We start from the raw sequence: 17,541 nt of genomic DNA, 5'->3' as shown, positions 1-17,541 counted from the left end.
AGCATCAGGTTCCTGGTGGTTTACTGCAAAGTTTACCCATTCCGGAGTGGAAGTGGGATATGATCAATATGGATTTTGTGGTGGGATTGCCTATGTCGAGGACGTTTGATGCGATTTGGGTCATTGTGGACTGTTTGACTAAGTCTACACACTTTCTGGCCATCAAGAAAATTGATGGAGCAGCGGTTTTGGCTAGGAAGTATGTGAGAGAGATAGTCAGGTGCATGGTGTGTCTGCCAGTATTGTGTCTGATCAAGATTCCAAGTTCACTTCGGTGTTCTGGAGGGCATTTCAGGCACAGATGGGACGAAGATGCATATGAGTACAGCCTATCATCCTCAGACTGACGGTCAGTCAGAGAGGATGATCCAAACATTGGAGGATTTACTAAGGATGTGCATGCTGAATTGGGGTAGTCATTGGGCAGATCATTTGAGCTTGGTTGAGTTTTTTTATTACAATAGTTACCATGCTAGCATCGGGATGGCTCCTTATGAGGCGTTGTATGGGAGGCCATGTCGTACACCATTATGCTGGACTCAGGTGTGGGAGAGGAGCATGTTTGGTGCGGACTTTGTTTAGGAGACCTTGGAGAAGATCCGGGTTCTGAAGCTGAACATGAAGAAGGCTCATGATCGGTAGAGGAGTTATGCTGATAAGAGGAGGAAGGATCTTGAGTTTCAGGTGGGTGACAGAGTGTACATAAAGATGGCCATGTTGCGGGGTGATACTAGGATTTTTGTGTCTATCCTAGCAGGTCTCATTTAACCTTACGTAGTTGTAATACTTAAGGTGTCAATCAAAATGGGATGATGCTATCACTTAAGATGCAATCAAAGAATCACAAGTCAAGACAATTCAAAGAGAGTGTTTTTCTAACAGTCCTAGAATGATCAGAATGCGAAACGGAAATGTGTTCTAGGACTAGAAACGAAAATGCGTGACTAAAAGCGAAACTGAATGAAAACATAAACGAGTCTAAGCATGAACTAAAAGGCAAGCAACGAAACAGTCTCAGGAATGTAATAAAAATCAGAAAGAAAGAGGTCCTAAGGATGGGAGTAATTGATGTCGGTGAAGTCTCCTAGTCTACAGAGTGTTTAACATGCAACAAGCAAACTATCCCTAGACAATGAACATCACGAGTTAGCTAATCCAATCTCTTGGCAAAAGCTACTCAGACTCAACCACTTCCATACCTAGCTCTCGCTAGAGAAACATGGTCGAGCAGGCATGACAAACAAATTCATTCACGTCAACAAACATCCTAGAAAACTAATCTCTTAGGCTAGGAACGTAAGTCTCTGGCACTAGTTGGTCAGACATTTCATCGAACACCTTTTGGGTGCGGAAATGTCTAAAACCTAGTTCCAATTGATGAGAGAGAAACAAGTATTTCTAACTCTAGTCCAGAAGAGAATCATACAAATCAATGTTTAAACACTCTACATCCTAAGATCCTCCATCTAATATATCCCATCCTCAAGAACTACTACACTACTCAAATCCAAAAAATCATTATCAAGGATGCAAACACAGAAAACATTGAAACAAACATTATTAGGTAGATAAAATGAGATGAACAACTTTGTAGACGGAATCCAATGCAAAAACTCAATAATCTCAAAGATATCGGAATATAAAGTTTCAGAACGTATTTGGTGGCTAGGTTAATCTTAAAGAAAAGAAAACGAGATAAAAGATGAGATGTCCCCAAACAAAATGGATATGTAGTAAAAAACATGTGAATCCCTAAAACTTAAAACGACAAGATAGAGCGTCGGTTCGGGCATCTCCTGAAGCGTGTGAGACGGAACGTCTTCCTGACATGTGCGAATAAGTGGTGGCTCGAGTCGGTGATGATGTTGGCTCGAGCGGGTGGTTTGAGTGGTGGAGGGTCGAGTCGACGGGCAGCAGCTCGAGCTGGATGTATACGCATCCACTAAAACAATGATAACTCTTGAACCACACCTCCGATTTGCTTGAAACAAACGACATTGGAAAGATGACTCAATTCTCTAGAACTTTGATGAAGACGTTGAAAGCGAAATCTCACTCGAGTGGAACGGCTCGAACGGGGTGGCTCGATCGACGATTCCGGGAGTGTTGATGACATCCATTCTAGGCATGATGGATCGAGTGGGATGCTGGTGCTTCTTCCTTGGAGAGCGTCAAAGTCAGAAGTCGTTCGAGTCACATGACGTCCATTCCGGGCATGCTTGGTCGAGCCGCATGTCTCAACCTCCATTCAGTTCCAACAGTCTGGACATCTCCTAAACACCTGAAATAACTCCAATATGCAAGATGTATGCAAGACCAATGCAAAGACTACCTAGATATGTAATATTATGAAAAAGAGACTAAAAACAATGCAAAACAATGAGTTAAGAGAACAAAATGAATAACAAATGCATGATGAAAAACTGTAAAATATATACATATCACGGGGTCTGAACAGAACATTGGCAAAGACTAAGTTGAGTCCAAGGTACATGGGTCCATTCAGAGTAGTTGAGCGGGTTCGACCAGTGGCATACCGGTTGGAGTTGCCTGAGGTTATGCGCTTGTTCCACAAGGTATTTCATGTGTCGATGCTGAGGAAGTGTCTTCATGAGGGTGATCGGTTGTTGCCTAAGATTCCTGAGGATCTTCAGCCCAAGACGACCTTGGAGGCGAGACCGTTGAGGGTGCTCGAGAGGAGAGTCAAGGAACTTCAGAAGAAGAAGATTCCTTTGATGAGAGTCATGTGGGACTGTGATGGAGTAGAGGAGCAGAATTTGGAGCCGGAGGCGAGGATGAAGGCAAGGTTTAAGAAGTGGTTTGAGAAGAAGGCCGCGACTTGAGCTTATCTAGCCGGGTACCAGTTGTAGTCCGTGGCTGGAGCGGGTATGGAGTATTTCAGCCCATCTCTCTTGATACTTGGTCGCTTAAGGATGGTTGCTTGTGCGACTAAGTACCAAGATGAGGTGGTGCTCGGAATGCGGGTTGATGGCTTGGATTGTTGTATCTTATTTTTCGTATGTATTTTCGTTGAGGTTGTAACGATTTTGACATTTTAAGATTAATAAGATGAGTATTTTTCTTTATGTTTGACTCTTGTTGTCATGGGAAAAGGAGAAATAGCTTGGGTTTCTATTTTTGGGAAGTTTCCATAAATAGAAAGTTTCCACAAAAAGGAGGTTTCCAGAATTATAAAGGTACTAAAAAGGGAAATTTTTGTGGAAAGTGTTGAGGTAGATCTAATCAGGAGATACTCGATGGTATCAGACTTGTTTGCTCAAGGCCGTGTGGGCCCAACTCATGTGATACTGATAGCTCGGTGAACTTTGTGGCCAGAGAGTGGGAGTGGTATGTTGCTTCGGAGGACGATCCGAGAGCGCGCTTTAGGGTGATGACCCAAGAGCGGGATTTTTGAGACTCCCTGGATACTGTAGTTGTGATCCGCGGCTCGGCAGTGAGCCAATATGTCTCGAGGGTTGCGAGCCAAGAGCGGGGGGAGTGTGTGTGTGACTTCCTGGATGTCGTAGGTTAAGGCGGTTGGCCTGATAGCAAGCCGGCATGATTCGTTGGTTGCAACCACAGACGGGGGAAGCATTGAGTTATGAGCAAATAACGTCGTGGATGTGAGTATATTGACTAGAGGGAGACATCAGGGTTCACTCGGAGGTGTGCAGGCTGTTGTGACAGTTGCACGGGAAACCTTGGCTGACGGTGTTCAGTCCGGTCGGAGGACGTGCGGGCGGTTTTGACAATGGCACAGTAGTCTTTGACGGATGGACAGTGCTGCGGGATTCGAGGACGAATCCTGGTTGGTGGGGGAGAATTGTTACATCCGCAAACCGGATATTGCATTTTTGGAGTGGGTTTCGACTGACACCAGGAGTGTGTCGATCGACACCAATAATTCCGAATTCGACAGGGTCGTTTTAATTGTTGTTTGGTTCAGTTTGGTTCAATTAGAAATCCCTAAACCGACATATATAAGAGAAGAAGCGACGACAAGGAGGGTTTTTAATTGTTTTGTGTCGCCGTTAGTCTGGAAAAAGAGAGAAAAAAGGAGAGAAAGCGTTGGAGAGTGTTCTTGAGAGAATTTGGCTTGTTCTTTTTGGTTTTTGGTGAGATATGTTGTTGTGGAAGGGAGAGTTGTTGCTGGGAACGAAGGAGGAGCTTCTTGAGGCGTTGTTTCCACCGTTTCTCAACCAAATCTACCTGCAAAAGAGGTGAGTGCTTGACCATGGCTGATCTAAGCCTAAGATCTCTGTTGTTTTGGCTGTTCTTTGTTGTTTGTGGTGTTTTGCTTGTGTGGGTTGGTTGTTTTCGTGTTCCCATAGGTTCCTGAGGAGTTTGGAAGATTTTGGGACGGTTTGGAAGTGGATTGGAATGGAGGTTCATCGTTCTGCTTCGTGTAGATCGTATCTGCGAAGGCGGTGTCAACACCAGTTAAGTGTCGGTCGATACCATGTTTTTGTTGAGTATCGGTCGACACTGATCTAGTGTCGGTCGACACTGATCTAGTGTCGGTCGACACCAATGACGTGTTAGCGTTGGTCGACACCACACTTAACCGAGTCTTGTTTTTGCTGGTTTGATTTGTTGTTTGTGTTTCGTTTGTTGGCTTTAATAATAGAATCTCAGTTGCTTTTGTCTATAGCCCAGTAGATGGGAGGATGGCCTCACTGAGTGTTTATGACAATAGTCATGCATCTCAATTTGTGTTTGTGGTGCAGGAAAAGGCAAATTGTGATCGTGGAATCAAGGCGATGAGGAGGAGGATGTTCTAGAGGCTTGGTTGATTGTGGTCTAGCTATTGTTAGGTTGCTAGATTGATTTGATAGAACATTGCAAGATGTTGAATTGTTTTGGTTACGGGATTGCTTCACTGTTGGATTCTGTTTGGTTATTGGAATTGTTTTGATTATGCATTGCTGTTGTTTGTTGTTAGGTTGCTAGTGGGTATGGGACCACTAGAGATTTATTATTATTAAAAAAAAAACTGGAAGGGTTGTTTCAATACTTCTAAGGAGGTGTTGCTTCTATAATTTGCTTATTAGGAACTAGGTCTGGGCATAATATTTGAATCTAAATAAACTGATTCAAATCCGATCTTAAAAATCTGATCCGATCCAAACCGAAAATTTAGAAAAATCCGAACGGATTCTAAATATCAAGATCCGAAAATCCGAATCCGAACCCGATCCGAACCAAAATCCGAATGGATATCCGAACATGCCCCGAGTTAGAGGCTCTATATATTAATCCGAGTCGTTGTATAAATGTATTTTGATGGTTGGTTTTAGGACTTAACCTGCGGTATATTACAGAATAATTTATTTTTTACTTAACCATAACTTAATCAACTTAATTAAATATGTTTAATATTTTATTATTGATAGTGATAACATAATAATGAACTTATGATTCAACGTGTAGTAATAGTTTATGATAATTTTAAATTAATATTAATATTAACCCAAACTCATTCCGCCATATAAGTCTATAACTATGTATGTGATATTTTTTTAAATAAATGTAAATATTTATAATATTTTGAACTTTTTGAAATTTAAAATTTATCATATCTAAAATAACTAACTGTTCATCTAAAGAAGCGAGACAATAACCAAATAAAATCTTGCTTGTTAAGTTAAACTCACTTCTCATTCAGATTTATATTGATTATGTTCTCATTTATGATATGATATGACTTTAATTTTTCAGATTTATATTCGTTTTTGTTCTCATTCAGATGTGAGAGGTTAAACAAAAATTTTATCATTTACTTGAATTAGGCATGCCCGTTTTTTCAAAATTCAAATAACAACAAATGCAGGAAAAAAAATATTATTACATTAATGTTATGTATGTTTCAATGCAACATCAGAATAGAGCAAACAAATAGGATAAAAGAATCATAATTTAAAATTTTAAAAAAGTCTTTTAAATATCTAAACTATTAATTATTAAAAGTTACAGTATATGAAAAACTATATTTTGTAATGATAAATAAATCATGTTTGGTTATACTGTAATCAGTAGATTGTAAAGACTGTTTAGTTACATGTATATAAGTATTGTTCATAATTCGTTACCTTTAAAAATGTGCCTTACCAAATCCGATTTGGTAATAATATTCTTTTATGGGTTTGATTTGATTTAGGCAATGTTCTAATAAGTCGTGGAATATACGGAGAATATGTCATTAAAATATTGATGTTAATAGAACATGACTTCTATTAAATAAATATTGATGTTCAAAGAAAGAATTCTGTAGCAAATAGAAACTTTGGAATAATAATAAATATTGAAGTGACCAAACTTTTTATTTAATAGAAGTCATGCACAATCTAGGATTGACAACCTTGTATGACTAGGCTTGTCAATTAGAGACAAAACCCGCGGGCTGGCCGGTCCGGCCCTTAAAAACACTGGACTTGAGCTTAAATATATATGTCCAGAAAAAAATCGGGCCTTCCGGACTCAGCCCGTTTGGGCTATAGGGTTTTTCGGGCTTAGCCAGACCAGGTTCAGACCCTTTAACAAATATATTTGTACTTTGTGTTAACATTTTTGTTAATTGCAATATTTGATTAATGATTTATTGTAAATAAAGTTTTAAACTCTAATCATAGTTTTCATATTTACTTAATAATCTTACTTAATATTTTTAAAAATGTTATCTATGATATTTTATATAAATTATATATTGTTTTATTTGGTTAAAGTATTAAAATTTTATTTAGTCTTAAACTTTTTTTTGTAAATTAAGTTAGTTGTAGTAAATATAGATGAGTTATTAAAATTTTGATTGATTTGTTTTATAGTGCACCTTTATACACTGCTTTTTAAGGCTTATAAGTTTGAATTTTTGATCTCTAACATAAGCCCGGAAAAGCCCGAAATGCTCTGTAACCCTGTTAGAGCCGGGCTCGGGCTTTGAAATATAGGCTCGGAAATATTTCGGGCCGGACCGGTCCAGGTCAGGCTCAAACATATGCGGACTTTACGGGTTTTGGGCCGGGCCGGTCCGATTGACACCCCTATCTATGACAAATATACAAACTGGAAATAAGTTATTCAAATACTATCACCAAAGTCTAGCATTTTTTGTCACATACACATAATTGTTGAAAACAAGGAGAATAAAACTCTGAAACTTGGATATGCTTGTTTAGGCAGTCTCAACAACAGTTGAAGAGCCCTTGGCGCAGAAAGTAGAACATGCCTTTGCGCATTGTGCTACCGCTCCATTCACTATTTCACTCGCATCTACTCATCAAAACAATAATAGAATGGGTTAACATTCTCTCTTGTCTATTGTTTCAAGATAAATAATACTATTATAATTAGTAAGCTTGGATGTTTCGTTTTACCAGAGATTTGGAGTGTGTTCATGGCACCGCACAATGAAGATGCACAACCCAACTTGCAGTATTCATTGACAGCAATAGCATCACCTTGAGTAAACATTTTCATAAAATAAGTTAACCTTGATGGAACTGGCGACAATTGACGCGATAAAGCACAATAAAAACAAACGGTTTGTTTTTGTTTTGATACGTTTTTCAAACTTTATTGGAAAAGTAGTACATACACTATTCAAAATTTGATAAATAGTCAATGGGACCCATTTGTGAGATACACAACTTGTGAGATAGAAATATGAGGGGAAAATGGTTAATTACAAAATGGTACTCCTATTTTTGCATGAAAGAAAGCCACAAAATTTTTTTTTTTTTTTTACTTTTTCTTTTGCTTTTTCAATTACACACCCTCCTATCCTATCTTGTTATATTCAAATATTTGGTAACATAATTTTTTTTTCTTAATGTTTTTTCAAACACAAAAATATTTATGTTTTTTCTCTACATTTTGACATCCATTTTGTTTGATGGTTTTATTTGATAATGTTCAATATTTTTACAAATTTTTTATCCGTACATCTTATTTAAGTGTACAGATGTTTGTACACATTATTACGTGTACAGATGTCTGTACACATTATCAAGTGTACAAATGTAATTTGTTTAATCTGTACATTTAATAATGTGTATAGACATGTGTACACTTAATAAGGTGTAAAAACATTTGTACACTTAAAATTATATACGGATAATATAATATATTTAAAAATATCAAAAAAAATTCATATCAAATTGTGAAGAAAAAATATAGATTTTTTTTGTATCTAAGAAGTTTTTTAAAAAGAAATTTATATTAATAATTATTTGAAAAAAAAAAGAGAAAAGATGAATAATGGCATGAGATGTAATTAAGTAGGGTCTTGAAGGGCAATAAAAGATGTAGAAATAGCTGAATAGTGGTCAACGTTGTTTCTTCCAATTGTAAATAGTATATATACTAGTTTTACAATTATATTTGAAAAATGTACTAAAACACCAAATAGCTCAAAAACAAACTACCTGAGCGTTGGAGAGTGTCATGTTGATATCCGTTCGGACATGTTTTCCCACCAATGATTCCGCATCCACTGAGTGATGCACAAAAGAATTGGTCGGATCCCCCAAGACGGCAAACATTAAAGATATTTCTAGCACTCTGAGACGGGCAGCAACTCTTTGCTTCCACTTGAATTTGTGCGATGACCAAACTCATTATGAGAACACTTAGAATCACAGTTTTGCCGTCCATCTTTTGATTTCTTACTAGTTTGATCACAATATATATTTAGTTTGTGTTGATGAAATGGTGATGAAACAAGACTTGCTTATATACTAGTTGTTCTACAGTTTTCCATCACACACTTTAGTTCACACGTTTCTAACAAACTATATAGAATCTACATACGGGCTGGACCACCCTATTGCAATGGCTACCACAAACTATTTTACCTTTGGCGAATCTGCTCAAAATAACTTTTTATGTTTGGGAAAAATCAAAATTAATTCGTGAAAACTTGTTTCATTTTGCGAACTTTATGAACTAAACGTTGAATTTGATAATATATATTGTAAACATCTACTATTCAATTTTTGCTTTGCATGCTAGCGCTAAGTATATGATTTGTATGTTCATAGAGTAACCATATAGTTATATCATTACACTCATCTTGTCCCGCTAAAGAATTTGCTGTATGAGAGAGCACATAAGTGGAATTAAGGCATGGTAGGGCAAAGATTTTTTAGTTACTTGGATGACATAAATTATTGTGTGAATTCGTGATAAGGAGTGAGTAATGATTGGTTTAAAAACGTACACTGTAAGAACCAGAATCTCCGATAAGATTTTGGGTTTGGCTTTATTCACTGAAAGGGACAAAAGGTTTGTTACAACGTGTTTTACGCTTCTTCCTTCTAACCAACTCTCTTCACTACAAGAAAATATGGTTATTGCCACAATATTTTTGCAATGATCATATTCATTAAGACTTAATAACATTTTTTTCTATATGTATGCACCTAACAATTTTATTACAATTTTATTGCAAAATAGTGACAAAAGTGTCTGTTGCTTTTTTTCATTACAAATGAGCAACAATATTACCACATACTAAAATGTCTTGCAAATTTTGCATATATTTAGTTAAAATCGTAGTTTACCAAAACACAACACATTAGCAATCACCGCTTCGTCTCCAAAGTAAACACACTTCTCCATTGATCCATTATATTTTTCGTATAATATTTTATTAGCTATTAGCTTTTTCCGTGAAGTAGTATAACATCTGATTTAACTAGATAGATGTTTTGTTGCATGTGTGGTAGAAACTAGCTAGTTTAATCTGTTTTTATTTGCTCCAGCGGTTTTTTTTTTTTTGAGGGATAGTTCTGTGTTTCGTTTTTACGTAATTAGCTTCTGTTTTGTTTAACTTTTGTTTTTGTTCTGTACGTGTAAATTTTGTGGTAGTATTAATTAATTTATTATTTCTAATAAATATATTTAGATGAATCCTATGAAAAATGAAGCTCAAGTTCAAGGAAGTGCTCTTGTTTTTGGTGTTCTTAATCCATTCAGACTGAATGGAGCTTTGTCCTAAGAAAATATAACAATTTTTTTGAATTTTTAGTTACTATCATTTCTGAACTATTTTTGTTTTATTTGTAAGTTTAAACGTGATTCTCGATTCACCACTGAAATAAGAAAAATAATTTGATCTGATTTTCCTGGTCTGTATTGAAACTATTCAACAACACTGAAAGCTGTTAAGGAGCTATGATTTAACACATTTAGGGTAATAATGATTTCTTACTTGTTTGATCACAATATATATTTAGTTTGTGCTGATGAAATGGTGATGAAACAAGACTTGCTTATTTACTAGTTGTTCTACAGTTTTCCACCACACACTTTAGTTCACACGTTTCTAATAAGCTGTATAGAATTTACATACGGGCTGGACCACCCTATCGCAATGGCTACCACAAACTATTTTACCTTCGGCGAATCTGCTCAAAATAACTTTTTATGTTTGGGGAAAACTCAAACTTTATTCGTGAAAACTTGTTTCATAAATGAAAGAACGTTATGAACTAAACGTTGAATTTGATAATATTTATTGTAAACATCCACTATTCAATTTTTGCTTTGCATGCTAGCGCTAAGTATGATGTGTATGTTCATAGATCAGTAACCGTTATTTATTTATTTCATTACACTCATCTTGTCCAGCTAAAGAATTTGCTGTATGAGAGAGAGCACATAAGTGGAATAAAGCATGGTAGGGCAAAGATTTTTTAGTTACTTGGATGACATATATTATTGTGTGAATTCATCATACGGATCAAGGTGAGTAAGAACCAGAATCTCAGATCAGATTTTCTGTGTTTGGCCTTAATTTACCCAACTCTCTAGTGGTTTTAGTGTTTTTGAGGTTCAACTCAGTTAGTTATAATTTCGATATGTAAGAAAATACAATTTATACGAGTTGAGATCAAAGGGAAATAAGCCTAATTCATTACAAACTATAGTCACTTATGTATTGAATGTAAATACATTATATAATAGACATAAAGTATTGATTAAATGAGATATATTTATGCAGAATCGTGAATTACATAGCTAAGATAAAGATTTCGATCGTAGTTAAATTTTGAATCTAATAGTTAAATTTTAACTATATACTCTTTACCAGTTAAGATTAAGATTTCATAGTCATTTGGATGACATGAATTATTGTATGAATTCATCATGATAAGGAGTGAGTAATGAATGGTTTAAAAACATACACCGTAAGAACCAGAATCTCAGATAAGATTTTTGGGGTTGGCTATATTCATTGGAAGGGACAAAAGGTTTGTTACAACGTGTTTTACGTTTCCTCCTTCTAACCAACTCTCTTGTTGGTATTAATCAAATTTGGGACCAAACGTTTTCTATTAAGAATTACTATTATTATTACAAAGGAAAATCCATGTGTGTTTTTTGGTAAGACCACGATCTCTAACGTCAAAACACCACCATGAAGTACCCACGGCGACGATTCCATCACCGTCAATGAACGTCATCACCGGAAAGTCCTATCTGAGATTCTGAGAAATATATAAATTTTTAATTAGGGAGTCTTGATAGTATAATACATGCTGGCAAAGTCTTAGCCAATCCCAAATTTTGAGCTGTAATATTGGAGCATACTTATCAATAGTTTACAATTTTGAGAAACATAGAAATAATTCAAATGGGTTACCAATAATTAAGATCAGAAGGAACTCTTCCATCAGAAAACCTTCCACTGGCGGAGCCTCAAGGAAAATCTTTGCCATATGGAGGGAAGTTACACTTTAGAGAGTTGGAAGATTATGGTTATTTCCTGTATCCATTATTGAATCTCCAAACAATATAAGTGCTGGGATTATTGTTGTATTCTTTCCCTAGCTGCGTAAGCTTCGATGGCGATCAATACCAAAGCGAGCCATAACATTTGAAGCTTCATTTTCGTCCTGTTATACTTTTACTATTTCAAAACAGATTAAAATTTCGTGTTATTATATTTTTCGTAAAACTATAACATTTTTTAAAGTGTAGCAGCAGCATCCACATGTTGTAATGATATATATAGTTTTGAGTATTTTGCATAACTACTTCATAGGTAAAGCAGTATATGTTTCCTCTATTCTTCTACCTATATATATATATATATATATATATATATATTAATGCTGACAACTTAAAAACATAAACATAAGATGAATGGACAAACAGTGGGAGGAGCAAGTGGGCTACTGATACTCACCTCTCTTAACATTTTCACCAAATCCGGGTTCCAACCTGGTTTTTTATAAAAAAAGAATGGACAAATATGTGAAAGAAAGAAAACAAAAAAAAAACATACGATCAATTAATGCATTTGTTTTCTATATAATTAGTTAGTTCGATATTATGACATTTATGGTGTTGGGATAATTAACCCCCAACATTATATGAATCATATTTGTTCAATACAATCAATCATATAAGAGATTAACTCACTATTTAAAATTTTTCCAATATCTGGTTCAAGGTTGGGCGATCTGCCAATCTCTGGTCATGCTCCAGCTGTTAATCTAGAGAGAGAGGATTCGGAGGATTGTACAGAGGATCGGAAAACGTACCTTTGATGATTCTTTAAGGAAGATTACTATTGGTCATTGGATTCGATCGATTGTAGGAGGAGAAGTTACGGTTTTGAGAGAGAGAAAGAGACGATGTTTCACCAAAGGATTAGAGTTGTCGGTTGGATTGTGTTGACTGTCTTTTTTTTCTTTTAAGAAATCCTCATAAATTCCATCTCGTAACATATGATTTTGGTACTCATATTTTTCAACTAAAAAACAAATTAAAGTCTTGTAGAATCATTCAAAGTAGCATTTTTAAAAAAAGTTGTGATATTTTGAATAACAATAGATTTTAAAGAAATTTTGTAAATCATTGATTGAATAACAAGAGTTTGTAAATTATTTTAAATGATTTTACATAGATTCCAAGTTGAATAACATAGAATTTTAGAAGATTATTAAAAATTATTAATTGAATAACAAGTGATTTTAAAAATACTCTAAAACCTTCTAAAATACAAGTTTAATACCCCCTCTTAATAAAACAAATCTATTACTATTAGTAATATTCTTTTTTTCCTTTTAAAAAAAGGTGTATAACTTGGTGAAAGGACAAATATGTCAAAAAAAAAAATACATACGATCACCTAATGCATTTGTTTTCTATATAATTAGTTAGTTCGATATTATGACATATATGGTTTTGGTCTATGCGGCCGTATATACAGTGAGTATACGGTAAACGGTGACCCACTGTACCGTTTATAGTCTAAGCGTTTTAACATATATGGGTTGGTCTAATTCGCTTACTTATACAGCGTATATACTGACGATTATACGGTTAGCGCATATACGTCCGTATTTTGTTTTTTTTTAACCTTCAATCAAGCTATAAAACGAAACCTATAAATTGAAGAAACCCTAAGCTTTATTCGTTTTCTACTGCCGTGACACTTTTCTCAAATTTTATTCTATATTCGGAGAGTCTTCATTTTTTCTTTACTCCTCTTCTCTTGTTTTGATTATATGATCTTTCTCTTTTTGGCTTTATCATGTCTATAGTATCGTTGTTGTCTTGTTGATTATAGAACTATAATACTTAACATCGTTAAACTAGGTTTGAGTTTTGAATTTTTATACTGTAAAACTCTGTTTTGATATCATAAAAACAGAGTATTGGTATAGTAAAACTCTGCTTGAAATCGTAAAACTTTGTTTTGAACTTTTGATATCATCAAGCAGTGTTACGAATCGTAACTTATGATTGAATCTCACTGCATATTTGTCTTTTGTAATTTTTTTGCAGAAATTATTCAAGTTCCAATGGATTCTGGTTTGAATGAGGAACCTAGTGGAGCATCAGGTTCAACAGTTTTGAAGAGAAACTCGAATGATATTGCTTGGGAATATGAAATGTTGTCTGATTCGAAGAATCTTGACAAAGTTAAATGCAAATTGTGTGGGAAAGATTTTTCAGGAGGTGCTTACAGGATAAAAGAACATATTGCCAAAATTCCTGGAAACGTTTCTGCTTTTCAAAGATCATCAAAGGATGATCAAGAGAAGTGCAAGACTGCTATCGAGGAAGCAAAGAAGAAGAATAAGAAGAAGGTAACTCTAGATGATGAGCTGCGGCAGACAGTTAATGTTCATGGCAGTGGAGATATGGATGATGTGATTGAACTTGAAGAAATGGGTTCAAGAAAGATGCAAAGGACACTTGGTCCAATGGATAAGTTTGCAACAAACATCAATCCAAAATCTAGACCTCCAACTAGGCAACAAAATATCAATGATGCTCTTTGGAAAGAGAAGCTANTATACTGTAAAACTCTGTTTTGATATCATAAAAACAGAGTATTGGTATAGTAAAACTCTGCTTGAAATCGTAAAACTTTGTTTTGAACTTTTGATATCATCAAGCAGTGTTACGAATCGTAACTTATGATTGAATCTCACTGCATATTTGTCTTTTGTAATTTTTTTGCAGAAATTATTCAAGTTCCAATGGATTCTGGTTTGAATGAGGAACCTAGTGGAGCATCAGGTTCAACAGTTTTGAAGAGAAACTCGAATGATATTGCTTGGGAATATGAAATGTTGTCTGATTCGAAGAATCTTGACAAAGTTAAATGCAAATTGTGTGGGAAAGATTTTTCAGGAGGTGCTTACAGGATAAAAGAACATATTGCCAAAATTCCTGGAAACGTTTCTGCTTTTCAAAGATCATCAAAGGATGATCAAGAGAAGTGCAAGACTGCTATCGAGGAAGCAAAGAAGAAGAATAAGAAGAAGGTAACTCTAGATGATGAGCTGCGGCAGACAGTTAATGTTCATGGCAGTGGAGATATGGATGATGTGATTGAACTTGAAGAAATGGGTTCAAGAAAGATGCAAAGGACACTTGGTCCAATGGATAAGTTTGCAACAAACATCAATCCAAAATCTAGACCTCCAACTAGGCAACAAAATATCAATGATGCTCTTTGGAAAGAGAAGCTACACAAGGTTCAGCAATATATTGCTAGGTGGGTGTATGCTTCAGGGGTTCCTTTCAATACCATAGCAAACGATGAGTTTAAGCTAATGGCTGAATCTATAGGACAATTTGGTCCAGGAGTCACACCACCAAGTCAACACCAACTTCGAGAGCCTTTACTTAAGGAAGAGGTTGATAGAGTTCATGGTTTGCTGAAACCACAAGAAGAAGAGTGGAAGAAGAATGGATGCACAGTTATGAAAGATGCTTGATATTGTACCCGTATTTTTTTTTGTTCATCTATTGAGTAATATATGTCCGTTTAAAAAAACTTATTACATCATATTCAAGAAAAAATCACAATTTTTATTAACTTAATATATTAGAGAATAATTCAAGATAATATAAATATAAATTGAAATAAAAATGAAAGAGAATCATATATTTATGTTTAAATGAGGTTGACAGATTTGCTTATTTTTTTAATACTTACCTATAATTAATTTTGAAATATTTGGTAATTAGTATTAAATTGAATGCATTAAATGCAAAAACTTTCCAAAAAGTATTTTTGAGCAAAAATTCTAGTATAGATAATTAGAGGTAAATCTGAAAATATTACTAACCTTTTTTAATAGGCTTGAAAAAAGAAAAAAAAAATCCATATGCATTTATTTTGTCTTCAAAGAACGTTTCCCGGTGGAACCGGTTAGACCGGTCCGGTTTTCTAGAAAATCTTAAGATTCGTCTGTCTTCTTCTTCAACTTGTTCTTTGTATCTTCTCTCCCTCACTCGCATTTTTTGAGGTCCTCACTTCTTGCTTCTGAACATTCATGTCTGTACCCAAATCTACCTGGTAAATCAAAATCATCACTTTGTTCTAATTTCAACAATTCCCCAATTCTCTCATATCATTACAATCCCTAGACCTCTCTCTCTCTCTCTCTCTCTCTCTCTCTCTCTCTCTCTCTCTCTCTCTTTCTCTGAGTTTCAATTTTCCTGTTAGTTTTGATGGACCTTGTTCGTTTGGGAGAATTAGGTTCACAGAGAAGAAAGAAATGGCTGATTCTAGTCGCTGTATTCGGTGTTTCGGGTTACGGAGTTTACAGGGTTTACAATTCTCAATACATCGCGAGGAAGACGAAGCGGCTTTCGAAGCTCTTCTCAGGCATCGTTTCGTTCGCCGAACTCGTAATCGATTCGGCGGAGACGATAAGTATCGTTTCACGAGATTTGAAAGAGTTTCTAAATTCCGATTCTGACGAAATCCCCAATAGCTTGAAACAGTTAGCTAAGATTACGAAATCGAAAGAGTTCAGTGATTCGTTAGCTAGGGTTTCTGAAGCTGTAGCTATTGGGGTTTTCCGTGGGTATAATTCGGATCAGGAAAAGGAAGCGAATTCGAGTTTTGTTGATAGAGTTTTCTCAGAGGAAGGAGCTGGTTTTGTTTCTGTTGTTGTTGGTAGCTTTGCTAAGAATCTTGTTCTTGGTTTTTACTCTAATGAGACTGATCAGAGTGATACTGATTCTTCAAAACCTAGATGGATGAGTTTGCTTAGTGATGAGAAGTGTAGAGAGCTTTTAGCAGATTGTATTGAGATGTTCACTAGCTCAGCTGTATCGGTGTATATCGAGAAGACGGTTGGGATTAACACTTATGATCAGAGCTTCTCTGGTTTAACGAATCCTAAGCATCGAGATAGTGCTAGAGATGTTCTTGTTTCGGTTTGTAACGGAGCTCTTGAGACATTCATGAGAACATCTCACGATGTTTTCACATCTTCAGGGGAGAAGAACGATTCCTACGTGAGGAAGTCGAGTAATCGAGAAGATTCGGGTAACGGATGGGCTGAGGCGCTTTCGAGTACGTTAGCTGTGCCGAGTAATAGGAAGTTTATGTTTGATGTTACGGGAAGAGTGACGCTAGAGACGATGAGATCAGTTCTTGAATTTGTAATCTTGAAAATGTCACAAAGCTTTAAGAGGAGTTTGGATGTGATTCATGAAGAAGTTACGGAGAGAGGGCGTCAAGTAGTTGGATACGTTGGTGCCAAATCTTCAGTGTTAATCACTGTTTGTCTTGCGGTTTACTTTCACATCTTTAACAGTATCATTCGAGGCTCTCCGGTTTGCTTAAGCCAGCGTTTCTAGTTATCTGATCAATCTTGTAGCTCGTTTTGTTAGGGACATTTGATCTATTGGTTTATTAGTTGGAGCTGAATAACGTAGAGGTTTTAGCCGTCTAATGTGCCCACATATTGATTCTTATTTATACAGGGGATTCTTGAGCGACAAATTAGTCAAGTTATGATAGAAATCACCATTTGTTTCCTCTAGATTCATCCACCAATATCAGATTTTTAGTCAAATTTCATCATTATCATTTATATCATGATACGTAAGGCTGGAAATATGTTTCATAATCTTAAAATAATTAAACTAGTAGCGTTATAATTAACATTAAATGTGATTAAAGTAACACTTATCGATGTAGTAAAGAATATAAAAAACAGGCGTTAGGAGGGTGTTCGACACAAGGTTTTGATCGTGGTTATTAAATATGACGGGATGGTG

The 17,541-nt window shown here is 35.6% G+C and overlaps 3 protein-coding genes and 1 long non-coding RNA gene across 5 annotated transcripts; 2 read left to right on the top strand and 2 right to left on the bottom strand.

The window, feature by feature from the left end:
- LOC104750173 (thionin-like) lies at nucleotides 7,043-8,707 on the bottom strand. Its single transcript, XM_010471930.2, has 3 exons — nucleotides 8,421-8,707; nucleotides 7,371-7,454; nucleotides 7,043-7,266 (listed from the first exon to the last, which is right to left on the bottom strand). Exons 1-3 carry the CDS (start codon nucleotides 8,647-8,649, stop codon nucleotides 7,169-7,171), a joined length of 411 nt encoding a protein of 136 aa, XP_010470232.1. The 5' UTR covers nucleotides 8,650-8,707; the 3' UTR covers nucleotides 7,043-7,168.
- LOC104750172 lies at nucleotides 11,230-12,702 on the bottom strand. 2 transcript variants are annotated; one of them, XR_761549.2, is made up of 4 exons: nucleotides 12,424-12,702; nucleotides 12,188-12,222; nucleotides 11,642-11,908; nucleotides 11,230-11,486 (listed from the first exon to the last, which is right to left on the bottom strand). It is a non-coding gene; the product is annotated as an uncharacterized LOC104750172 (long non-coding RNA). The 2 variants fall into 2 exon arrangements; XR_761550.2 differs by having other exon boundaries at nucleotides 12,546-12,702.
- LOC104753484 lies at nucleotides 13,812-15,239 on the top strand. Its single transcript, XM_010475732.1, has 2 exons — nucleotides 13,812-14,211; nucleotides 14,479-15,239. Exons 1-2 carry the CDS (start codon nucleotides 13,812-13,814, stop codon nucleotides 15,237-15,239), a joined length of 1,161 nt encoding a protein of 386 aa, XP_010474034.1.
- On the top strand, nucleotides 15,751-17,208 carry LOC104750171 (protein PHLOEM PROTEIN 2-LIKE A10). Its single transcript, XM_010471929.2, has one exon. The coding sequence runs from the start codon at nucleotides 15,979-15,981 to the stop codon at nucleotides 17,116-17,118; it is 1,140 nt and encodes a 379-aa protein (XP_010470231.1). The 5' UTR covers nucleotides 15,751-15,978; the 3' UTR covers nucleotides 17,119-17,208.

This window comes from Camelina sativa, chromosome 16, assembly GCF_000633955.1.
Source record: "Camelina sativa cultivar DH55 chromosome 16, Cs, whole genome shotgun sequence".
NCBI lineage: Eukaryota > Viridiplantae > Streptophyta > Magnoliopsida > Brassicales > Brassicaceae > Camelina > Camelina sativa.
The sequence above is the reverse complement of the archived record's forward strand: the minus strand, read 5'-3'. Positions and strand labels throughout refer to the sequence as shown.

What these genes read in the sequence shown, in the direction of transcription:
- LOC104750173 (XM_010471930.2), bottom strand. Translation starts at nt 8,649, where the DNA reads ATGGACGGCAAAACTGTGATTCTAAGTGTTCTCATAATGAGTTTGGTC. An exon ending in TGACACTCTCCAACGCTCAG is followed by an intron (nt 7,455 to 8,420) that starts GTAGTTTGTTTT and finishes TGTTTACTCAAG; the next exon opens with GTGATGCTATTGCTGTCAAT. An exon ending in GAACACACTCCAAATCTCTG is followed by an intron (nt 7,267 to 7,370) that starts GTAAAACGAAAC and finishes TTTGATGAGTAG; the next exon opens with ATGCGAGTGAAATAGTGAAT.
- LOC104753484 (XM_010475732.1), top strand. Translation starts at nt 13,812, where the DNA reads ATGGATTCTGGTTTGAATGAGGAACCTAGTGGAGCATCAGGTTCAACA. An exon ending in AAAGATGCAAAGGACACTTG is followed by an intron (nt 14,212 to 14,478) that starts GTCCAATGGATA and finishes ATTTTTTTGCAG; the next exon opens with AAATTATTCAAGTTCCAATG.
- LOC104750171 (XM_010471929.2), top strand. Translation starts at nt 15,979, where the DNA reads ATGGACCTTGTTCGTTTGGGAGAATTAGGTTCACAGAGAAGAAAGAAA.